The sequence below is a fragment of the Pyrus communis genome, chromosome 8 (genome assembly GCF_041283825.1).
Source record: "Pyrus communis isolate YQ-2024b chromosome 8, ASM4128382v1, whole genome shotgun sequence".
Taxonomy (NCBI): domain Eukaryota; kingdom Viridiplantae; phylum Streptophyta; class Magnoliopsida; order Rosales; family Rosaceae; genus Pyrus; species Pyrus communis.
In genome coordinates this window covers 22,591,968-22,616,598 of record NC_142572.1, presented here as the reverse complement: position 1 = coordinate 22,616,598, position 24,631 = coordinate 22,591,968, and the positions used below count along the sequence as shown (strand labels likewise).

The 24,631-nt window shown below is 40.2% G+C and overlaps 4 protein-coding genes and 2 non-coding genes across 10 annotated transcripts; 2 read left to right on the top strand and 4 right to left on the bottom strand.

Annotated features, from left to right (window-relative positions):
- Nucleotides 1-1,648: 1,648 nt before the first annotated feature.
- On the bottom strand, nucleotides 1,649-1,721 carry TRNAE-CUC (transfer RNA glutamic acid (anticodon CUC)). The gene has a single exon. It is a non-coding gene; the product is annotated as a tRNA-Glu (tRNA).
- Nucleotides 1,722-5,111: 3,390 nt separating this feature from the next.
- LOC137718822 (uncharacterized) lies at nucleotides 5,112-8,841 on the bottom strand. Its single transcript, XM_068458360.2, has one exon. The coding sequence runs from the start codon at nucleotides 8,678-8,680 to the stop codon at nucleotides 5,258-5,260; it is 3,423 nt and encodes a 1,140-aa protein (XP_068314461.2). The 5' UTR covers nucleotides 8,681-8,841; the 3' UTR covers nucleotides 5,112-5,257.
- A 1,615-nt stretch (nucleotides 8,842-10,456) lies between these two features.
- TRNAE-CUC (transfer RNA glutamic acid (anticodon CUC)) lies at nucleotides 10,457-10,529 on the bottom strand. Its single transcript has one exon. It is a non-coding gene; the product is annotated as a tRNA-Glu (tRNA).
- Nucleotides 10,530-12,811: 2,282 nt separating this feature from the next.
- On the top strand, nucleotides 12,812-15,609 carry LOC137717598 (putative TPR repeat-containing protein At1g05150). Its single transcript, XM_068457010.2, has one exon. The coding sequence runs from the start codon at nucleotides 13,104-13,106 to the stop codon at nucleotides 15,480-15,482; it is 2,379 nt and encodes a 792-aa protein (XP_068313111.2). The 5' UTR covers nucleotides 12,812-13,103; the 3' UTR covers nucleotides 15,483-15,609.
- A 222-nt stretch (nucleotides 15,610-15,831) lies between these two features.
- LOC137717402 (uncharacterized) lies at nucleotides 15,832-19,414 on the bottom strand. 5 transcript variants are annotated; one of them, XR_015965594.1, is made up of 6 exons: nucleotides 18,878-19,414; nucleotides 18,292-18,702; nucleotides 17,534-18,148; nucleotides 17,113-17,448; nucleotides 16,905-17,021; nucleotides 15,832-16,560 (listed from the first exon to the last, which is right to left on the bottom strand). XR_015965594.1 is itself a non-coding variant. In XM_068456766.2 (5 exons), the coding sequence occupies exons 1-4, from the start codon at nucleotides 19,334-19,336 to the stop codon at nucleotides 17,142-17,144; spliced, it is 1,617 nt and encodes a 538-aa protein (XP_068312867.2). In that variant the 5' UTR covers nucleotides 19,337-19,414; the 3' UTR covers nucleotides 16,667-17,021; nucleotides 17,113-17,141. The 5 variants fall into 5 exon arrangements, 2 of the variants coding, with proteins under 2 accessions (XP_068312867.2, XP_068312868.2); XR_015965592.1 differs by having other exon boundaries at nucleotides 17,113-17,273; XR_015965593.1 differs by lacking the exon at nucleotides 15,832-16,560 and having other exon boundaries at nucleotides 16,667-17,021.
- A 2,013-nt stretch (nucleotides 19,415-21,427) lies between these two features.
- LOC148695381 (uncharacterized) lies at nucleotides 21,428-22,207 on the top strand. The gene has a single exon (XM_088698269.1). The coding sequence runs from the start codon at nucleotides 21,435-21,437 to the stop codon at nucleotides 22,092-22,094; it is 660 nt and encodes a 219-aa protein (XP_088554395.1). The 5' UTR covers nucleotides 21,428-21,434; the 3' UTR covers nucleotides 22,095-22,207.
- The last annotated feature ends 2,424 nt before the right edge of the window (nucleotides 22,208-24,631 follow it).

The following is a 24,631-nucleotide window of genomic DNA, read 5'->3' as shown; positions in this document are numbered from 1 at the left end:
AATGATTTGAAAATTTTAAGTTTTAACGATAAGGAAAAAATAAAATGTAAAGTGAATAGTATCATGATTGACTTTTTAGTGTAACAATGTGATTTTTCGTTAATATAAACAGTACCAAAAGTTTTTCGTTAAAGTTTCATTTTTCTATTAACCAGGTAGCTGCTTGCTAGGTTCATCGGATTAGAGATTTTTCAGTATAACAGTCATACGGGATGGTACATCACGTATCATTATATAAATAGTGAGATATGTGTGTCAAAAAAGTTAATAACTTAAAAAATAAAATTTTTCACTACTTACATAAAAACACGTGATGTATCACCTATAATCCCGTCATAATTAAAAATTTCTCCATCAAGCAGGACCATGAAATGAAAGCGTAGATAGGGCCGGAACGCTCACGCCTCATATCTCACTTTCTGAGGCCATGGCCTTCACCCTTTTTTGCTTCTAATTCACTCACATAACATTTGGCTCGGGAAAATGATGTCCGCGCTCTTTTATACCCCGCAGTCTCCCTTTTTTTCTAGTTTTTAAATTGAAATTGAATGAATTAAAAGAGTATCGGAGAGAAAACAGGTATGCGGAGATCATTTTCCTTAGACTGACGATGGGAGGCATATAGTAGGGGAACGGGAAGGAATTCACACAAGAAATAATAAGCTACCTGCTCAGTTGCAGTTATCATCAAAACAGGCACTGTTGATATATATGTTGTTAGAAGTTTTTGTCAAAATATACAAGAGCTGCCCCTCTCAGCCTTTGCGACACAAAACAGCCGCTCGCTGCATTGACACTCTCCCGATAGAGTGGAAGGTTACACCAGCAGCACTGAGAATTCGAGTTCCTCCCTTTGTAAGGAGATGACGAGGGATATGAGGAAGGAGATAGGCAGCAAAAACAACTTGGCCGCAAGAAGTTGCAATTACGAGACTTGCGCAGAGGTTCAAGTCCAGGCAGCCATTTTCATTAGTTTTCCTTTTAAACAAACCATTCCGAAAATTGCTTACAGAGAATCATGGCAGCCATGATCATAGGACGCTCAAAACCTTCGGAATGTAATCTTCCACAAGATAATCGATGGTATCAACCCTAGAATACATACACGATCAATGCCCGATCAACGTTAACGTCCAGATTGTTTATTTGAGCAACCTTCGATAAGATGCGGACAAGCCATGTACTCGAGGTCGAGGAGTCATTCAAACACCCATTGACAATGTAGTTGTTTGCATACCCAACAACCCTGGAATTGCAGTGGTAGCCCATATCCCAGGATCAGGACCAGAAGAACAGCTGAAGAACAGCAGGGAAAGGACCATTCCGAAGTCGTCGGACGTGAGCTCGTTACCAGCAAGATCTATGAACGTTTTAAACGCCGATAACTTTAGTTCGATCTCCGCAGACGACCTGTTGAAATGCAACAGCTGCAGTGGCACTGGAATCTGGAAATTGCTTGTGAATTCTGGCAAGTATTTATCAAGGATCCCTCCTATCCTTCGAGTAGAGAAAGCAGGAAGGAACAAGTAGTAACCCGGAAAAACGAAACCAAAGAAGTAGGGGATTGGTGGTGTAAGAATTTGGGCCTTTGGCATAAGCCCATGTGAAATTAAAAACCTAAAAGCAAAAATAATGAAAAAAAATAGAGTTCCGTTGCCGGGACTTGAACCCGGGTCTTTCGGGTGAGAGCTGAATATCCTGACCAACTAGACTACAACGGATTATTGACACTAGGTGCAACAATAAATTATAAATACAAATATATTAAATCCACCGTGGACAGATCAAGGGCTTGTTTGGAAATGTCTTTAAAATGACTAAAAACGCTTTTAATGAAATTTTTCTGAAACCAGTCCTTAGTAAAAATTCAAGTGGATCCTGAAAAAACGCTATTACTTCTTCCAACGCTTTTCAGTTATTTTAAAAGCATTTTTAAACGAATCCCAAATTTTTTAAATTTGAAGTGTATCTTTCTTACATTGTATGCATATATTCCTGTATAAAACAAAATTAGGGCTGATTTACTTTACCTCCATGTTTTGTCAATACAAACATTGCACATGTTTTGTCAATACAAACATTGCCAATGTTTTGTCAACACAAAACATTGCACATGTTTTGCTGGATTTAGTAGGCACTGACCTTGTATTGTGTATTGGGAATCATGATATTTTCTGTGTGAATGAGCAGAGAAACTTGAGTAGGGATGGTCATGCAATCTCACAACCAAATGAGTACAACTCTATTTTGGCACCTTTCGACTCTCAGTATGTAAAATTTTCAAAGCACAACCAAATGAGATTTTTCATAAACTGTCTGTCAACTTATATTTTTGGCACAATATTTTATAATGTTGGTACGAGAATTGATGTTAAACTGTGAGATGACAGAGAGTCATACTTTGAAATAATTCCCTTAACATTTCTCGAGTAAACAAATATTAATTCAAATTTCTTCTGTGGTTTATCTGTTTGTATAAACAACGGCAGATATAGAAAAAAGAGTATACAACAAGCGATGCATGGAAGTTTCCCTCGTAATGAAGGGTCGTATTGGTAGCCTCTGTACGTGGGCCGAGCGAGTTATGAAATGTATGCAATGACAATGGAAGTGAGAACGACATGTCATGCAATTGAATACAATGAATAGTTTGTTCGTTTATTGATAGACTGTTCGTTTTCATGACCCGATTAAATGTGTTTGTCGACTCTGTTAGCTTTCAGGCCCATCGTCAAAAGAGGTTAGATCATTTTCGAACCTCACACTCCAAAGTTGGCAGACCAAATAATTCGAATTGTTTAAAAGAGAAATATCTTATCCTCAGAAGAAAGAGATTATGCGTGAAATGAGCTATAGAGAAAATACCAAAAAAGATAGCAACATTTAAATTCAACAATTTAGATCGTTCGATCGCGAGTTCTGAAATATGAGATCCGGAGAGAGTCACCATCACTAAAAACAAATCATCATGAGTTTTAGCACCCTAATCTTTTTCACTTTATCATTTTTAACTTTTTCATGTACTCTGCAACCTTTCTTTTATCATCTCTGCTCTTGTTCTTATTACCCATAAGTGGTGCATCAGTCTGATGCAGTTTGTGGGATCCAGAACAACCATGCAACTTCCTGTGTGCCAGTCCTATTATTGCTTTGCCATGTATCAATCAGGAGAAATTCTCTCTTGCAAACAAGATACATATCATTAGTGGTGTCGCCCGCTAAGATATTATAGACGGCGCTATTAGCCAATTAGATGTTTATTGCGTATTCAAAGCAGGCAACACAAGGTGAATTAGAGATGAGAATACTTCTCATTTAACTCACCGTGTAGTGTTTCATTTCAATTAATTATGAATTACTATTGCGTAATTTTTTTTTTCTTTTTGTCAAATGACAATATATTATTATGTTAAATGGTATGATAGCGGAAAAGAGAAATGTTACAATGATTCTCTCAAAATGAGACTTTTCATGAACTCTTTGCTACCTCACAGTTTAAAGTTAATTTATGTGCCAACATTATAAAACATTGTAACAAAAACATGAGAGGACAAATATACCATGGAAAGTCTCATTTTTAAGAGAATTTCCTTACATTTCTTGAGCGGAGAGTACCACGATAATAGTGAATTCATTCTAAATAAAGTGACAAAAAAGTTAAGAAATAAAATAAAAAAATTGAAGGAAATTTTCAGTGTTGGTTCACATCAAAGGCTCTTTGGACCAGTCAGGTACGAGAGAGGATCCTACTCGGATCCTTCAATCACATCCGTTCATTGTATATCGTATGGTCAGTTTTTGTCATATATTATTTATATTCAATTTTAAATAAAAAAATTTACAATAATTTCTAATCACACGATGTACGATGAATGAATATAATTGGAAAATCCTCATATGCTCACAAAGAATCTGATTAAGGGCACGGGTCCGACACTTCCGTGGGTCCTGACGCCTCTGCATCTCTTTCTCCGATACAGACGCCTATGCCCTGGCGGGAGACGTCGTATCTTAACGGCTACTTTCCTCTGTCTTCAGGGCTCGACACGTGGGCTATCCCGATTGAGTGCGAGCTATTTGGCGGGAAGTAGAATACCTAAACAGAAGCATTAAAAGCCCTTACCTAGACCAAACCACTATGAATGATGATATTCTGCTTTGTATTTTCAAGTGGCTAGGAAGAATTAATGTTTATTTAGCATGAATGACATTGTTTTAAGAAAAAGAAAATAGAGACGTTAAAGTGACAATATATTAAATGAATCATGCGATACAAAATCAAATTCTAAAATATGTTAGGTTTGTTGAACAGTGGTCGGGAACTTAGCGTCTACACGAAAACCTAAGTGGATTTAAATAAATTTATTAAATATCCTATAAATAAGTACTGCTTATACTTAAAAATAATTGCATTGAGATACATTAATTGCAAAATAGATACACTATATTATCTACACTAAGGGATGAGAGAGTGGGCTAAGCCTCACAATGAGCTAGCAATAATGTGGTTCAAATTCGCCTTTTGTGATAATGAAACTTAAGACCTCTCACTTACCAGTGAAGAGAAATATCACTGGACCGTAGTATTAAGTGACTATAGATTATAAAGTATCAAAACATAATGAAAATAAAAGGAACAAGCACATAATGTATGTTCATCTAGTATTTTACAAGTCTCTTACAATTTATTGAAAAAAAAAATATAATACAAAATGAAAGTTATTTATTTTCTACCTAAATAGAGTCGCGATCTAGACGGATGCCTAGGTGAGTCTGGAAGGGTTAGGCAGATGCTTAGGCAGTCTAGACAGATATCTAAGCATGTCTAGGCGGCCTTTTATAATTTTCGAACAACTAGGGATTAATTAGGACGGTGATCAACTGATTAGCGCCTAGATTGTGTCAGGCAGAAATTTTTAGAACAGTGCACAAAAACACGTAATGCCACATAATAATTATGAACACCGTCACCTTAACGTCTATGATTCAGGAGAACATAGTTTATGTCTAGCCCTATGGAGTGGTCCTTCGGCGACGTCAGGTCCAGGTTTTGAAATTGAGCAAAAGCACGAAAAAACGGAATACAAGGCCAACCAACAGTGGGAAACGAATTGATCAAAAGCTAATGCGCCTTTTTTTTTTTTTTTTTTCTTTTTCCTGAATATTATAAACCCTAATAAGTACAGACAAGTGCAAGAATGAAGACGATGATGATTGAGGTAATGATTTTTTTTAAAATAAAAAAATGAATAAAAAATTAGACCGGCGAAGGCAGAGAGGTTGGATCAGCTGAGGACGGGATATCCTGTCCGACCCTGCAACCTTCAAGCATGAACACAATGTCGGCAATCAATGGCCGATCAAGCGGATCAGGAGCCGTACAAAGAAGCCCCACTTTCACTCCGAGCAGGAACTCTTCCCACTCCGACGATTCGGGGTCAATCTCGAGCATCCCGGGTTCGAGCAGCTCGGTAACTTGACCCGTCTGCAGCTGATTCTTCACCCATTTCACAATGTCTTCTTCTTCCGTAAACATCACCGGCTTCCTCCCTGTCAGTATCTCCAACAGTACGATCCCGAAACTATACACGTCGGCTTCTTTCGTCGCTTGCCCCGACAATGCCGCTTCAGAGGACACGTAGCCTAAGGACCCGATCGGCGTGGTAGACGAGGATGCTTCTGCCGGTGTGGCTATGGTTAGCCGGTCTAGTCCAAATTCGGACAAATGTGCTTCGAAATCAGCATCGAAAAGCACGTTCTGCGGCTTCACATCGCCGTGTACAATTGAGACAGAGTGCAGGAATGCTAATCCGCGGGCAATGCCGAGCGCAATGAGGTGCCGCATTGGCCAATTAAGTACGTGCCCGTCTTGGTGAGAAGCCTCTTGGAGAAGAGTCCCTAGGTTTCCATTTGGCATGTAATCGTACACGAGGAGCCTCACGTCCGGGGGACCTGCGTAATAGCCTCGGAGGACTGTTAGGTTTCGATGTTTCACCTTGCCGAGAGCTTCAGCTTCTTTGCGAAAACCGCCTTCATCGAGGGTTCCATCGGGAAGGCGTCGGATTGAGAGCACCATTCCATCTTGGAATGTAGCCTTGAATACAAGTCCATATCTTCCCCTGCTCAACACATTTTCCTCATCGAATTGTCTTGTTGCTTCCAATGCCTCTACATACGTGATCTTGCTAGTGAACATCACAAGTTTTGACCCTCCATTTTCTCCACTTCCCCGGCTCCTGTCTCCTGAGCTTGCTCGAGGGCTTGTCCGCTTCTTCTGGGGACCGGTTACCATTTCCCTAAGCTTTTTTGGCCATCGCAAGAGGCTGTAAATGTAGCCACAACAACACAATGCCAGAAGCAAAGCTCCTCCCACGGCCACCCCAATTAATAAAATCAACCTATTCCTTTTTCTCCTTCTCACATCTGCACATTCTCTACCCAGTGGCTTCCCACATAAATCTCTATTCATTGCAAACACAGAAGAATCATTGAACTGAGAACCCAGCGTCTTCGGAATCTCTCCAGCAAGGTTGTTGTTTGACAGATTCAGGTATTTCAAGTGAGGGACAAGGAGCGAAAGACTTTCGGGGATTGCTCCACTCAGCTTGTTAGAGGAAAGATCTAACACCGCGAGGTTTAATAACTTAGGCAATGAGTCTGGTATTTGACCTGAAAGTTGATTCCCATCTAACAACAGAGAAGTCAAAGAAGAACAATTGGAAATCTCCCCTGGGATTTCACCCGTCAATTTATTATGACCTACATTGAGCTCTTTCAAACTGGATAGGCGAGAGATACCGCCTGGAATTTCACCACCTAACTGATTAGAACGAAGCTCGAGCACTCCAAGATTCAAAGTATCTCCAAGCTCTTGTGGGATTGTACCCGAAATGCGATTTCCAGACAGTGATAGAACAACTAATGAGTTGAGAAATCCATAAGTTGTAGGAAGATCACCAGTAAAAGCATTGTAAGATAGGTTAAGATAGACCAAACTAATCAAACTACTAAAACCTTGAGGGACATCTCCTGTTATGTGATTTTCCTGCACAGCAACCACTTGTAAATTTGGCAACCCGAAAATCTGAATCGGCAACTCCCCCGAAAGCTTCTGTTTGCTCAAATCAAGTGTTTCAAGCTTCATCAAACCCCCAATGCTCGAAGGAATACTCCCCGAAAACCCACAATTGCTCAAATTCAAAACCTGCAAGCTCTTCAACTCTCCAACATTAATAATTTCTCCAGAAAACTTGTTATTACCCAGATTCAAACTTGTCAAGTTTCTTAGCTGCATCAATAGCTCATCAGGAACTTTCCCAGTCAGATTATTGTTGCTCAAATTCAACGATTCGAGCTGCGAAAGCGTTCCTAAACTCGCCGGAATGTCACCGGAGAATAAATTCCTAGCCAAAGACAACACCTTCAAGCTACTCATTCCTCCCAAAAACAAAGGAACTTGACCCGAAAACCTGTTTCCTTCAACATCAAGGACCTGCAACAAGCTACATTTCACAATCTCACCAGGAATTTCACCGGACAGCGAATTATTCGCCACCCGAAACTCCTCCAACCGGAGAAGATTGCCAATCTCCGGCGGCAATTGACCCGAAAACAAGTTTCCAGAAAGATTTAGAACTCTCATTATTATTGTCACGTTTGTCAACCAAGATGGGAAGGGGCCACTTATCTGATTGGAATTTAAGTCCAAAACCCCCAATGCACTCGAACATTGTGAGATATCTGGCGGCTCAGCCATGCTCGTGAGCGCATTGAATCCGAGCTCGACAATCCTCAACGACGAGTCGTTGTTAGCAGTATTGCACAACAACGACGAGGGGACCGACCCTGACAGTTCGTTCCGTGACAGCGACACCACCTGAAGCTTCGGCATCGCTCCGATCGTCGTTGGAACCAGACCTCTCAGCGCGTTGTCGTCGGAGCTCAAATGCACGAGCGAGGAGCAGTTAGAAATCGCCGATGGCAGAGTGCCGAGTAGCTGGTTCGAGTCCAGCCACAGATATTCAAGATTCTTGAGACCGCCGATGGTCGCCGGAACCACGCCGGAGAACCGATTGAACGAGAGATTGATGAGCTGGAGGCTAGAGTCGGCGGAGAAGTTCATCGGAATCTCCCCGTAGAATGTGTTCGACGAAAGGTCGAGGTACCGAAGGCTCACCGGAATGTCGCCGGAGATTGTTCCGGAGAGGAAATTTTGAGCGACGTTGAGGATTTGGAGGTTGGTGAGGTTGAGAATCGCCGGCGGGAGAGTCCCGGAGAGGGAGTTGCCATGCAAGTAAAGAGCGCGTAACAAAGCGCACTGGGAGAGAGAGGAAGGTATGGAGCCGTTGAGGTTGTTGCTGTGAAGGCTGAGCTTTCGGAGTTCGCGGAGGTCGGGGAGCTGGTCAGTAATTCGGCCACCGAGGTGGAGACGAGGCAGGCGGAGCTCCCGAACTCGGTTATCGTAACAGCCGACGCCACGCCAGTCACACGGGGCTGACGGCGTGGACGCATCCCAGCTGTCGAGCGCACCAAGCGGGTCGTGGAGGTTGCGCTTAAACGCCGTTAACGCTCGTATCTCGGAAAGTGATGTTTGCCTTTGAGCGGCCGTTAAGGCGGCGGCGAAGCAAATAGGAACCGCAAACGCTACGACGAAGAGGAAGAATAAATTAGCCGTTGCCATGGGTACTGCTGGGTACACGGTGAGGTCAGAGAGAGTACTGCAATGCAGAATGTGCTGGGTATATAATTTTATTTTTGGTAGCAGTGGGATGAGTGCTGGGTTTGTAGTGGGGTGGGAGGAGCGTCTGAAGAAACGGAAGGGAAAGAAAGGAATGGATTCCTGATTCCTTTCATCGAGCAATTTAGATTTAAAATTTGATTTAACGTTATTATAATTTTTAAAGTGAATCCGTATTTCAAGCGCTCTAATTTTTTAGATTATAGCTTTTGGGGAATCAGGGACAAACCAAAATTAAAAATCCACAACCCCTTTCTTTGAAAAAATGAATCCTTTTCGGATCCTCTTTCACCTAATCGTTCTTATCAAACAATCTGGATTTTTAAAATTTGATCAAACGATTAAAGTTATTATAACTTTTAAATTGAGCCTGTATTTTAAGAGCTCTAATTGTTTGATGAGAAAGATTAAGTGAAAGGGATGCGAAGAGGATTTCTTTACTTTTGATTTAAGTGGAAGGAATTCGATGATAAGGATTAAGTGGAAGGAATTTAAAGAAGATTCATTTTCGGAAAGAAAGGGGTTGTGGATTTTTACTTTTGGTTTTTCCCCGATTCCCCCAAAAGCTATAATTGTTTGATGAAAAAGATTAAGTGAAAGGGATGCGAAGAGGATTTCTTTACTTTTGATTTAAGTGGAAGGAATTCGATGATAAGGATTAAGTGGAAGGAATTTAAAGAAGATTCATTTTCGGAAAGAAAGGGGTTGTGGATCTTTACTTTTGGTTTTTCCCCGATTCCCCCAAAAGCTATAATCTAAAAAAAAACCTTTTTTTATATTTGACCCATTAAACCTTTTTTATTTGTGAAAATGACCCGGAAAGTCTCTTTCCGGCGAGGTTCTTGCATACGGCCGTCCGTGGGCCGGCACTCTCCCACATAAAATGGAGCCCAGCAAGACCGGGTAGTAGTAACCAAATACGAGAGGACTGGGTAGTCCACAAACAGGCATTAGCATTCCTTAGAATTTCTTTTATGATCACATCATCACATGTTACTCATTTACTCGTATTACAATGCGTAATTTTTTCTTGTTATCAAGCGAGGTTGCTTAGTGTTACTATCATATAGCTCCGGATCATTAATAATTTATTCTTGTTGCGTGTCTGTTTGAGACAATTTATGAAAATTAAGTGTTTTTGAGACAACTTAAAACGCTAATGACTACATTTGAGAACTAAAAACACTCGTGTCATTGAAAAATATATCTTAAAATGGGGCATATTAACCATATCGTATTTTTATATTATAACATGTGAAACACCACTTTTTTTTTTTTTTTACCCAGATACACATAAAAATTTACATAGGATAGCACAAACTATGCAAACCCAAACGTGAATATCAAGAACTATAGTTGCGTCTTTATGAAAAATGCAACTTGATTACCATCACGGGGTATAAATACAAAGATGCACTACCATCAACACCTTACTAACAATAGAAACACCAAATGAAAAATACAGCACACTAAACGATGTACATTTTTGATGTGGGCCTTGATAAAAACCTCGCCAAATTTTGAATCTCTCTTTCATACAACATAGTTAAAATAAGTCATCACTTGTATTCTAAGAAGAATAAAGAAAACCTGATAATGTTTTAGTTGGGTCTATATCCACAACATTTTTTGGGCTAGAGTAATGAGAGAAGCCTTTCAAATGGGCCTTTAACTGAAGCCCATATGAAAACAAAAAACTCAAAAAAAGATAAAAACAAATTCCGTTGCCGGGACTTGAACCCGGGTCTTTCGGGTGAGAGCCGAATATCCTGACCAACTAGACTACAACGGATTTGATATCCTGTGAACAAACACTGTAATATACTCATTGAATTGATGCCAATAGACTAAGGTAAACAAGGAATTAAAAATCTCTATATAGAGTGGAGGTTATTTTTTCTGTTGCTTATTAGTTTATTTGGTATTGGTACAATAAATTTATTTTTGAGCAGAATTTTATGATGACATATGAGTTTGTAATTGCTATTTGTACTTATCTTCATGAATGGTTGAAATTTAATACTCACAAGATTGATAAACCATATAGGATTGAATTTTTGCTCCATTGTGAAGTTCCTCCTTTAGATTAGTTTAAGCTTAATGCTGATGGTTGTAAGAACGAAAGTGATAGTTCTACTGGAGCAGCTGGTGTTTTAAGAGATTCTGATGGTAAATGAATTTATGGGTTTTGCACTAATTAGGACACATGTGAGATTCTTAGTTACGGATTCTTTACTTGAGCTTCCAATTACTTGGAGATTACAAATTGATAAATTACTAGTGGAATCAGAATCTGCAATCACAATTCATTTGGTGTTGCAAGTTACTAGCAATAATTATTCTTTAGCCTGCCAATAATTGCTTTCAAGACCTTGGTATTGCAAATTTTAGCATGTCTCCAGATAAAAGATATTTATTTTAATACTCCTCCTACTTATTCAGTTAATTTTATTCGTAAAGATCGAATTGGGTGTTCCGGTCCAAATTTATTATTAAGTAGGGTATTTTTTTTTTTTTTTATCAAATTGAGTAGGTTTGTTTGGCTGTTGCCTTTAGCCACGTTTTTCAACCAAAAAAAAAAAAATGGAAATAAAAATCTCCCAGAGGAGAAGGCTTGAAAGGGTTTAAGCAGACGTATCACACTCTCCAAATGGAGACCCGAAACACTTCGGCATCGACTTCTCCACTCCCCGCCTCCTCCTTCTCCGACAGCACGTTCTACATTCCGGCAGCCATCTCCAGCAGGGGCTGCGATGTGATCTTGTTGCTGAGACAATTTGGAAGGTACAAACGCTTCGAAAGCTACAGGCCTTGGAATGAATTCGAAAGGCCAGGATTATTTAATCTCTAGGCTCCCAAATTATAGCTCTAGAGAGGATGTGCTTCTCACTATCTTGATCAACTAGTTTAATTCTCATATATTGTCATAATCGTGTAATCTATCTTTGTACATATTCATTCCACATTTAACTTCAACGATTCAAATTGTCTGTTTTGTAAGTTTCGATTCATAGATCATCCTTACAATAATTCGATTCAATCCGTAATCATTTGCTCATTTAATTATCACGATGAAATTTCAATGTTTTTTAAATTATAGTGTTCGTCAATTTTTTTGTACTTAATTAGATGCCTTAAATATTCCCAATATAGCTAATATTCAATGATGACCTATGAGGTGCAACTTGAAAAGGTAAACTGTTAAAATCGTTGAAGTTCGATATGATGTGTGCCTCATAACTAATCTCTATTTGTGGAAAAAATAAGAATCACTTTCCTTAACGGCTATGTATAATTATATATGTCAAAGAGATCTTAATTATAGTTATGCATGTAAAATAATAAACAAAATGAGTTAGTGTTGCTACGCAAACATAATAGAAAAGCGTTAGGATTAATTTTCGTTTATGTTAATTGATACATATTGAAACTCATATACATTAATGTCAAACCAAAAAGTTTAAATACATATTAAAGTTGAACAATATTGGACGCATCACACATATACAAAGTGAAACAGTCCAAACACAAAATAAAACCACACAAACATCATCTGATAAAGTGGTGCATAACACCGTGACAGATTTAAGATACCGCAACTTTTATATCCGATTTATTATCTCTATGATCGAGCTAACACAAATTGCCACATGTAAGCACAGTGATCAACATAAGAACTCAGCCAGCTGGACAACATGCTTATGTAAAGCTGGCGTACCTTAATCGTGCCAACCAATACCAATACATAAAATACTTTAAAAAATCATAAATACTTTAAAAAAATATTTAACAGGCCCACTAGACCCAACCATGGCCCACTCACCCATCGTCATCAATCATCTTCGCATAAACGAGAACCAGATAATAAAAATAAAATTTTAACGAAAAATATTTAGTATTATGTATTTTAACGAAAAATTATATTTTAATATTAAAAAATTAATTTTAGTATTATTTATTTTACTTTTTATTTTATTTTTATAGTTAAAATTTAAAATTTTTAAATCATTTTCATTAATTCTTTTTAATGAAAATTCCCTTAAAAAAAAAAAAAAAACTTAAACAAGAGAGAGAAAGAAAGAGAAAACAAGCGCCGTCTTCTTTCTTTCTCTCTCTCTCTCTCTCTCCTTTTTCTGGCTCAGAGAAAACAGTCGGTACACCCAAATGAGAGATTAAACCTCATTAATCACAGAATTATTAGTCTAATCACGGATTAAACCCCCAGAACCAGATTAATTAATTTAGATGCGTACCCCCGCCGCACCGTATATTTTTGGTCCCGCTCGGTCACTCTCCCATTTATCGCCAATTAAAACTTGGAAAACCCTCCAGAAGAATTAAATTCCGAAATTAAAGCGGAGTTTTAATGACGACGAGAGGGAGCAGATCGGAGAAGGTGAAACGGATTTTCTACCAGTTCGATGACAACCACGACGGCGGCCTCAACCGCGATGAGATGGCGGCGCTCGTCGTCGCCGTAAACCCTAGGGTCAAATTTTCCAACGAGCAGATCAATGCCATTTTGGACGAGGTGTTCCGGACCTACGGCGACTTCATCGACGGCGAGAAGGGGCTGACGTACGAGGGGCTTTTGCGGACGTACGATGACGGAGCCGGCGATGTGGACCGTGATTTCGACGCGCTCGGGTTGGAGCTTACGCTGGACGAGACGAAGGCGTCCGAGGCGTCGTCATCGTCAATTGTCGACGAGCGGGTGGTGGAGTCGCAGAAGAAGCAGAGGACGGCGGCGTGGGCGGTGTCGCCAAACCACGGGATCGTGTTCGACGACACGTGGAAGATTGTGGACGATTTGGAGATTCTGGTGAAGCGGTTGAAGGCGAAGCAGAGCAAAGACGGGAAATTGAAGGCGGACAACATCGACGCCTTCTCCGACGCCGGTTGGTCGAGGGAATTGGGGCCGTCGTCGGAGATTTCTGAGAAAAGGGTATTTTGGGAGGAGAATGGGCATGATTACGCTCTGTTCGTCAAAGAATTGGGGGTGCTGAGGAGCCGGGCCGACGGAGCGAGGTCACGTGAGCAGGCCTTCGACGGGCACATGGCGATTGGGAGGGTGCTGTACGAGCACCAGCTGTTTAAGGAGGCGTTGGTGAGCTTCAAGAGGTCCTGTGAGTTGCAGCCGGTGGACGTGCGGCCGCATTTCCGAGCTGGGAATTGCTTGTATGTTCTTGGCAGGTATAAGGAAGCTAAAGAAGAGTTTTTGCTGGCGTTGGAGGCGGCGGAGGCCGGCGGCAACCAGTGGGCTTATCTGCTTCCACAGATTTATGTGAATCTCGGGATTGCGCTTGAAGGTGAAGGTATGGTTATGAGTGCTTGTGAGTATTACAGAGAAGCTGCAATTCTATGTCCAACACATTTTAGAGCTTTGAAACTTTTGGGTAGTGCTCTTTTCGGGGTTGGGGAATATGAGGCGGCTGTCAAGGCCTTGGATGAGGCCATTTTTATGAAACCCGATTATGCCGATGCGCATTGTGATTTGGCTTCGGCTTTGCATGCCATGGGGGAGGATGAGAGGGCAATTGCCACATTTCAGAAAGCTATTGATTTGAAGCCTGGTCATGTGGATGCTTTGTATAATTTGGGTGGGCTGTATATGGATTCGGATAGGTTTCCGAGAGCTTCTGAGATGTATACTAGGGTTTTAGCTGTGTGGCCGAACCATTGGCGTGCGCAGCTTAACAAGGCCGTGTCTTTGTTGGGAGCTCGGGAAACTGAGGAGGCTAAGAAGGCTCTGAAGGAAGCGTTGAAAATGACCAACAGGGTTGAATTGCATGATGCCATTGCGCATTTGAAGCAGCTGCAGAAGAAGAAGGTGAAGGCAACCAATGGAGAGGGTTCTTTTGTCACTGTCGAGCCCTCGAAATTCAAGACAGTTGGGGAGAAGACTACTTTGAGGCAAGAATTGGCCAATGCACTTGAGATTAGGGCCTTTCAGAGGATTACCAGGTTGAGTCGATGTGATGTGGAGCTTCTTAAGAAGGAAATGAATGATGGTGAAGTACCTCTTTCGTATTCAGGTACTGGTGTTCCTCAGAGATCCATACGCAAGCCTAATTTAGAAGTAATCCTCCGCAGGTTGCTTGATTTTCTAAAGCCAGAGACTTTCCAAGGAGCTGTTAAAGCCATAAACGAGAGGATACTCTCTGTCATGGATGAAACAGGCTCAGGAAGAGTGGATTTGGGAATGTTTTTTGCTGTTTTAGCCCCTATTTGCAGTGGCTCGCCAGAAAAGCGCAAACGAGTTGCATTTGATGCGCTCTTGTGGCGTCCTGTAAACGAGGGTGGTGGTTCCCAGATAAGAAAAGCTGATGCCACTAGCTATATCAATCTGTTGAGAGCCATATATGTCCCTTCCCACGGGGTTAGCGAGATGCTGGAACTCCATGGAGAAACGGATCTTTCCACAGTGTCTTTCACAGAGTTTCTTGTCATGTTTGACGACCCAGATTGGGGTTTCGGTATCATGTCCACGCTGTTGAAGCTTGAAACCGGGGACAGAAACCGCCACGGTAACCATGTCTGCTCGGTCTGCCGCTACCCGATCATCGGGTCCCGATTTAAGGAGGTAAAATCTCATTTCAGCTTGTGTAATCAATGCTATAGCGAGGGAAAGGTGCCTCCTACCTCGAAGCAGGAAGAGTACAAATTCAGAGAATACGGAAGCGAGGCTGAAGCCATGAAACACAAATGCAAGTGCTTTACATTGCAATCCCACAAGGCCCCATAGCTAGACCCTTTTTCTGTTTATTCTGTATATTTCCTTCGTCGTAATGTAGTTGTTCAGTGTGAAATATGTAGATCACGAATGTGTTCGGTGGGCATTATGCCGTTGTATAATAAATTTGTTTCTTCCACCGGTGTTTCCGATAAATCTCGTAGTAAAACGTAAATTAGATGTAAGGTTCTAAAAGACGTTAGACATTAGTCGGACAACGAGTTAAAGCTTAGCGCCTAGGCTGATTTAAGTAAATTTATTACATATTGTATAAGTATCTATTTATACTTAAAAAACATACATAATTATATTGAGATACATAAAATGACATAAATTATAAAGTATTATAACATATTGAAAATATGGAAACAAGCATATAATGAATATTCATTCAAGTATTCAAATAGTCTCTTACACTATATTGAAAAAATCAATTTTCTATCTAAGTGAGAGTAGAAACCTAAACAGGGTTTAAGCAGGCCAGAAGGGCGGTGACCAACAACCTAGCGCCTAGGCGGAGGCTTTAAGAACAGTGAATATACGTAGGAGGAGAAGTGGTTAGGGTTTCCATTCTGTAAGCATGCAAGAAGCGTGGTTGAGACATTCATCTGGTGTGAGAAAGAAAGGAAACGAATTTTTCTCAAACAATAACGCTTCTTTTATATCAGCATTTTTTAGCTAACGGTTGCGAAATGCAGCTTCAAGCTCGAAATTTGAAAACCCTAACCTGCATTGCAGCTAGCCAAGAACCATCATGGAAGCAGTACCAGTGACCTCAGCATCATCGGCGAAGCACATGATATCCATGATGATCGTGTCTGTTATGATGATTACGCCTACAAGGGCAACGACATCACTGACATCATCACTGATATCACCAGCCACGGCCCCAGCTCTGTTACCAGCATTTCTTCCTTCCGAGCAACTGAAAAATCAGGTGCGCCAGGGAGGAGGAGGAGGACATGAATGCCGATATGAGACACAAGCCTCGGAGATAACTCTTGAGGACTACGGCATTTGGAGTCCCACACCTTATTTTGGTAGAGGTGATATGGCTCCAATTCCCCATTGAGAATTATGTTCTTGCCATCTACAGGTTGAAGTTTCTTCAGCAAAACATGTTTGTTTTGATTCCTTAAAATCTCTGGTTTAGCAAAGCAAGAATATATACTGAATTATAGGGGGGCGCAAAAAAATGACAAATCAAAGAAATACATTAGAAAATTATGGGAAGAACGATGTTTATCATCCATGCTTTGTAACGGATCTTTCATCGCTACATTACATATGCATATAAAGAACTCGAGGCATGTTTTATGACCGGCCAAAAACATCAGAAACCAAGCTTTCCGAACATAAATTATACTCGATCCCAATGTCACTTGAATTCTATACTAATAAAAATCAAGGCAATGAGGATGAAACATACAGTGCCTCGTTTAACATGGTTGGTCGTAAATTATCTGTATGTGTCTTCTTGGTGTTGTGAAATGTGGAAGCTCATGGGATACCGCCTTCTTGACAATTATCCTGTGCTCTCTTAAGTCTAACCTAGAAGAACATAATTAAACGAATCAATTAATATAAACTGTACTTCCATAAACAGAAGGATTTAACGAAAAAATGATGCAATTTCAATTACCTAGAGAAATAACCTAATGATTGGCACAATCACATTAGATGAATAGAAGAAGGGCCCGAAATAGCAACTACTCTCTGGGCATGCTGTGCTTCACCCTTGTAGAGTTCCTTTACTTCTTTTTTAGTGCGGCGTGCTTCACGCCTTTCCTCCTTAACAGCAGCCTGCATGCATAAATCCCCGAGTCATAATCAAAGAACCAACAGCACTTAACAACGAAACAACATAAACAAAATACAATGCACAATTGCACAAATTATCGGGTGCCAAAAAGCGTAGCTTTGGAATATGTGGATGCAAGTTTTATGCTTCCAGCTTTTGCCCTCAAATTGTAACATTCTGGAGTTTATAAAAGTACGGTAAGCTGGATGTAATGGCATGCTCAAGATAAGCAAATATGGATAGCAGAATAGTGAATGGATACCTTTCGCTCTTTCTTCTCCTCCTTTGACTCCTGACCATGCTGCTTCCTTTTCAGCGGCTGATTTTTCAAGGCACCCGTGTCTTTCACCTTCTCAGAAGTAGCTTTTTTACCATGAGGCAGGAAGTCCACGGGCAACTTCTGTTTTCCTCGAAGAGTTATCACACGATCGGTGGAATCCAAGGTTCCAGAAACCGTTTCAGAAAGCTTCTTCCTTCTAGTTGCTCCTGGAGCTTCAATTTTTCCAGGGTGGTTATCAAGATTTGAATATGTTGTAACAATGGTCTCACAGTCCCACACCTCTGATTCATCGCTAGACTCTTCTACAATGACCACGTCTCCATCTTGATCTTCGTTCTCATATTTCTCAGCATATTCCGCACAGCGCCGAATAAGGTCATTAGCAGAGTCCACTAGCTCTTTCGTTTTTACTGTCTCGTTATCCCGCAACAAATCTGCAGGAGCCTTGTAATTTCCATCCAGCTCTAAGTCATCCATCACATGCTCATTAAGGGTGGCATGTTTGAGCTTCTCTGCAAGGGACTCATCTTCTTCAGGTATATAACCATAATCATCATCATCGTCATTGTCATAACTGCCATACTCCTGACCTACAAGCTGATTTTTTTTTTTTTTATAAACAACAAAAATGTGAGCTAAAATAGATACAAACGAAAAAGGGTGGCAACAAATATAATATCGTGAGACTCAAACTACAGAGTTTAAATAACATAACTAAACCTGCCAAAAAACTAACTCACCAATTCAAATTGCTCATCCAAAAGGCGATGAACTCGTGGCTTTTCAACCACAGAGTGATCCTTTGCTTCAGCCACGCTATTTTTTCGTGCTCCATTTGCTTCATTGCTCACATTTTTGTTCTCAGGTTGTTCGACAAAACTTGCCGTATTATCTATAACACCATCCTCCTCCTCCTCCTCCTCCTCTTCTTCCTCTTCTTCGGGTTGGTTAGCCTGAACCACGAAATCTTCTTCCAAGTCCTCAACATCAGAACCAAACCTCGAAACATCACTATCATCAAGCAATTTAGACACTTCTGGATCAACCACTTTCTGAACCCTTACATTAACCGTCTTAGAAGCCACACTGTAAATAACCTTCTCGTTCGGAGCTTCGGTTTCCGAAATGCGCAACCTCGAAGCATCATATGCCTAAAAATCCACAACACACTGTGTTTTAAGTACAAAAAAGAAATTCCTTTACCTAAGTTTTCATAGCTCAAAAATGCAAAAGACAGAAAATTTTTACTTTACTCTTTCTTTTTCCTCAATTTTCTCGGAAACCAAGCAGAATTTAAGCAACCGAAAGCTAAGTTAGCTAACCAACCTTTTCATCGCGCGGGAGCTCACCCAGCTTAGCCTTTGAATTCTGATAAAACGCAGAACCGCCGCCAGTATTCCTGATCTCCCTCATATGCAGCAAGTAATTGTAACCGTCGTCTGGAAACCCTAGCTCCAGAATCTCCTTCCTTACGTTGTCAGGCAAAGGCTGAGCTGCCGATGACGCCGCCGAGCTCCCGCAACCATGGCCATAGTCCCCGCCGCCACCATCCTCGGGCGCATCGGCGTATATCGAATTAGGATCATCGTTGTATCCGTCGGCACCGGAGCCGTGGTCAGGGTTATCCTCCCGGAACAAGCTGTCGACGGAGTAGCTGCTGTTGTCGACTCGTACAAAGACTCGGTCGTTGCCGGGTGAGTCATCGTAGTTGGGATCGGACGAGTCGCGGGCGACTAATTGGAAGGTCGCCGATTTTTTCTTGTCGATGAATTTCTTCTTCCCCATTTTTCGCCGAACTGGAAATTGTTGAGAGAGAGAGAGAAGACGGTGAAGTTGTGAGATAAAACCCTATCAATATCTTCTGTATTAAACCCTTAACGTCTTGGGTCGACCCAAATGGCCCAAAACTCCAAACCATTATCTATTTGGGTCTGGTGTTTGGACCGGCTCTAAGATTTGTATTAAACTTAAGGGTCGACCCAAATGGCCCAAAATTCCAAACCATTATCTATTTGGGTCTGGTGTTTAGACCGGCCCAAAATTTAAACGGGTTTTAATCAATTTCGCTCATTTCTACAAAATTCATCAACAGCCATATTTTCATGCAATTTTTTGGAAAATTATCCAAGGAACATTGGATGATATGGAAATGAATGATTGAGCTTAAAGAGTAAATATTTAAAAGTTATGAAAAATAACACTCATTGATTCATTGAAGCTGAACTCTTTAAATATGTTATGATCAACGAAACTCTATTCTAACTATGTTCTGATCTCGCTTGTATTTTGATTGATTATTTAAGCTTTCAAGCTTAAAATTTCAATAGAAATTGCTTTTACGACTCACTAAACAGTAAATTCGTTTTTACGTAATCTATAATATTTTCTTTATCGTGCACACAAAAGGTCTTGTGAAAACTAGAAAATCTCATTTCCACCTAAACTCAACCCTAGGAAGAAAATAGCTTTATCAAATATTTGTGAATTTTCTGATCATGTCGTTTCTTCCTAGGAAATGTAGATTTTACTGAATTTTCAAGTTTGAAAACTAAAATAATCAATCAAACTACAAGCGGAGCAGAACATGGTCAAAATAGAGTTATGTTGATCAGAGCATCTTTGAGATGTCCTCCATGAATTTTAAGAAGCTTAAATATGGGCGATGAAAAGTTATGTGAAAATAAGTTTTATGATTGCTTTTGTAGAAATTTGTTTTATGATTACACATTACAAAAATATGAACTTCCTAACATTACTCTGTTGTAATTAATTCATTTGGTGTATTTGATGAGAGTTATACTTTTGTTGTATTATAATTAGTTAACATGGAGGAGTTGGAAGCATGATGGCAAATGCTGTATATGTACATATGATGTTAAATTTAACACTGCGAAGTCCAGGCTTAAAGGCCAAGCAAAACTTAATAAGTATTGTACTGATCACATTGCAGGAGGACCTGAAAATCATACAATTCATGTGACAGTGTGATCCACTGCATGCTATTATATGTGTATGCATATACATATATATATATATATATATATATATATATCTGTTTGTGGGTGTGTGTGTGTGTATGTATTGTTGTATATATAACCTAGTTTAATCAACTCTTTGTGATTATATTGCAAATTAACCCCAAAAATGATGGATTCGAAGATGGAAATGATAATTATATGCCAGTTTTCTTTTTACACAAGTCTTTATTTGTTGATTCTTTAATTGAATAATCAAATGGACAAAAAATACGATTAAACAGTGGTTTGTAAAAACAAATGATGTGTTTGATTATTATTTCTCATCAAATATTAAAAAACTGTTTAATTGTGATCCTATGGATAAGCTAAGATTGAAATACCAGTAGGGTTGACTGATCAAGAAGAGAGCTAGCCTGGACAGACCAGCGTGTCATAAGTGGAGAGATTTTTCAATATGATCAGCACACGAGGTAGTACATTATGTGTTATTATACAGTATCAAAAAGTTAATAACTCAAAAAATAAAATTTCTCATAATTTAAATAAAAATACGTGTTGTCCCACGCATATTCCTGTCACAATGAAAAATTTCTCCTATAAGTGAGCGAGAGTGGGACGCCTTGGAGCAGGTTGTGAAGTGACGCATGCATGTTGCGCAACCGCCATTTAACCTAATTCTTCCAGCCTATACTGTTAAAAGTTACTGAAAACTAGGTGGGGACAAAAGTAAGATACAAGGCACACTTTCTGTTGGACGCGAGTCATGAATACTGTCTCTGATATACAGAATTTAACGTCTAAACTATGTAATCAGTTTATGATCGTTGAATTTATGTCTATATAAGTACGAAGTACCACAACATATGCGCATTGATTTTAATTCTACCGTCCTAAAATCAATATACATGCATATGGATGGAGTGGTGATGAGAAAGTTATGGGTCGTCTTGTTTATTTTGACGGCGATTGTTGGTTCGGAAGCTGGCGGCAGTAAGTTGGAAAATGGCACGGCGAATAGTACTCATCACGAGCAAGGCAATACTGGTTCTTCTTTTTTAGCTGTTGCTGAAATTCCTTCAGCAGGAATTGGAGAAGTGAGGAACAAGACTACTTCCAACACCACTGAAGTTGATATCAGTAACAAAAAGAAGCAGCCTAATTGGATGTCTAGAGGAAGAGGAGGAGGAGGAGGCTATGCATGGGGTTGGGGTGGTGGCGGAGGAGGAGGTGGAGGTGGAAAAGGAGGAGGAGCTGGTGGAGGCGGTGGTGGGTGGGGATGGGGCGGAGGAGGAGGAGGGGCAGGGTGGTGGAAATGGGGTTGTAGTGGTGGAAAAGGAAAAGGTCGAGGAGGAAGAGGCCGCAGAAACAGCAACAATGTCTACGGCGGCTCGAAGAGGAGGTTCGACAAGGAAGAGTACGTGCTCGGAGAGTTTGCACAATGCATGCGGAAGGGACGATGCAAAGGCATGAGATTGGATTGCCCTCTTCACTGCGGAGGGCCTTGCTTCTACGACTGCCAACACATGTGCAAGGCTCACTGCCGACGTCGACGACGTCGTACTTGATCATCATTGGCAAATGCATTACTCTTGCTAATGTTTGATGTTTCCTGATTAATTTCTAACAGTCACATTAATCCGAAGCACATATTCCGAATTAGTCGATAGATATCTATCTGTTGTTTTGGTTGTTAATTTGTGCTTCATTTGTCTTTCTATTTTTGCTCATCCTTATTTTTTGCGTTGTTCAATTTTGCGTGTGCTATGCATACTCTGCATGCATCCATGCAATGTAGTATGTGGTGTATATCCCGAATCTCTATATTTAGTCTCGATGCATTAATACGCATTTAATAAAATCTTAACCCATTGATGAATCCAAAAGAATATAACTGCTCCAAATCAGCACAATCATACCAAATTGAAAATTCACCTTTCGTACCATATCACTTGCCTCTCCCCATCAATATTCACAAACCCTAATGATTCAATTTTTCCTTTCACATCCCCATGAACCCAATCACACTTTACAAACGTTCATCCCAGATTTGCCATGGCTGCTGACATATATCTCCAACAGTCCAACGAACAACTCCAACCCCAACTCCTCCTCCCTCATTTATCGTCCCACTCACCCACACTGGCCTCTTCTGATCCCAAATCTTTCATTTTAAATCCCGACATCTTTTAGTCTATGAACTTAATAATGTGCACCATAAATTACCTTCAAAATCTATTTAAGTCTATCTTAAGTAGATGATTAAATCAATTTTAGAGAGCAATTATTTAACCCTATAAGAAAGAGAGAAAGCTAGAGGATATTTGTTCCTCCTTCCCTAGCAATCTTCTTCATTTGCCCATGTAACTGACTGTCTTTCGTTGCTTTCTTTGTCTTCACGCTACACCAAGATAAGAAAAAATTAATTTTCCTTCTCTTCTTAATTTTTTGGAGCATCGGGGCTTGAAATTTTGCTCGACGCGGGTTAAGTATGTGTCAAAATTGTGGCTAGGAGGCCACGATGCTACTGTCGTGGGTGGGTTGGTGTGGCGGCGACTCGGCTTGAGTAGAGGGCTGGCGGCCCAAGCTGGGCCAGGGCTAGAGCGCTGTGGCGTTGAACTTGGGCCCGTGCTGGAGAGAGGAATGGAGGCTCGGCCTCCGTCCTTGGCTGGGCTCACGATCCACTAAGCTTGGCCCGTGTGAAAGATGAGAGAGAGGGAGGCGCGGGGGCGCCAACCCCCTCCAATTAGATTGGGCTGAGGGTGTTGGTTGGGCCGAGGAGATAGCAGCACTTGGCATACTGGGCCTTCTGGTGCGTTGGGCTACTCGGCATGTTGGGCTGGTCTTTGAGGCAACCAGTTGGGCTGCAGGCTGGTGCCCTGCTCCATGTAATTTTTTTTTTTTTTTTTTGTGCAATCATCTAACAATTCTTCCTTGCGTCTTTGTAGAATTTCATCGAGCATGCCTTCTTCAAACCATAAGAGTGATGATGGTGGGCCGCCGTTGTACCGTCAAGACGGGTCTTTGAGTATAGTGGGTTATTTCAAGGCTGCTCACATCAAAATCAGTTTTGTGTCCATGTGTTTTCAAAGAAAATATTTTAGTTTTTAATCACTGATTTTTCATTGTGTTTCAATTAGAAATCAATTATGAGAATATGCCTTGTGATTTTCGTAATTGGTTGATTTCAAAAAATCATTACATTTCATACATTCTGCATGATCGCGTTAGTATCTTGCAAAGTTCGAGGAGATAGTGATTAACGGCCGCATTAGTGTCATGCCACTTCCACTTGAAGGCTGAAGAGAGATTGAGTAGCAAAGCGCAGTGAAAAAATTGCCTACTAGTATGTGGGTCTAGTTGATGAGTTTTGTAAGTCTTTCTATACTCATTTTTCTTATTGTTTGTCCTAATTTAAGAGTCTAAGGATTTTCTCAATGGTGAGTTTTATCTTGTTAAATCCTACATCATGTGTACACATGTTATTTATCTTTTTAATTGCAAATGTGTAGGATAATATTTCACTTATTTTCTTGTAGTGAACTCTATCTTAGACATTCATCAACAAATAGAGTTTATGATAGAGGACTTTGCTACTATATTATTCAGTGCATTGATTAATTTGTAAAGCACTCATTTATCCTAATTATAAAATATAATATGTACAAGACATTAAAAAAATGGAAGTGTCTTTCAACAGTTTGGATGTCATGTATGGCCATATCCTTTATTTCCATCATTCTTATCAACCGGATGGGGGAGAGATTGTCTTTATCTCACAAACCCATAATGTGGCAATCGTCCATTTGAAAGGTAACGTACGTTTTGAAAATCGTGGCAAATGTTGAATGAGTAATGACGCCTTTAAAAATAAAATTTAGTTATTTGAAAGAATCTTTCATAAAATAAAGTAAGAAAAATTAATGAAAAGAGCTTGAAAACTTTGAGTTTTAACGATAAAGACAAAATAAAAGGTAAAATGAATAATACTAGATTTGACATTTTAATGTAAAAATGTGGTTTTTAGTTAAAGTAAATAGTATCATGAACTTTTCGTTAAAACTTCCGATAAAGTAACGAATAATCAACAAAAGTACCAGTACAC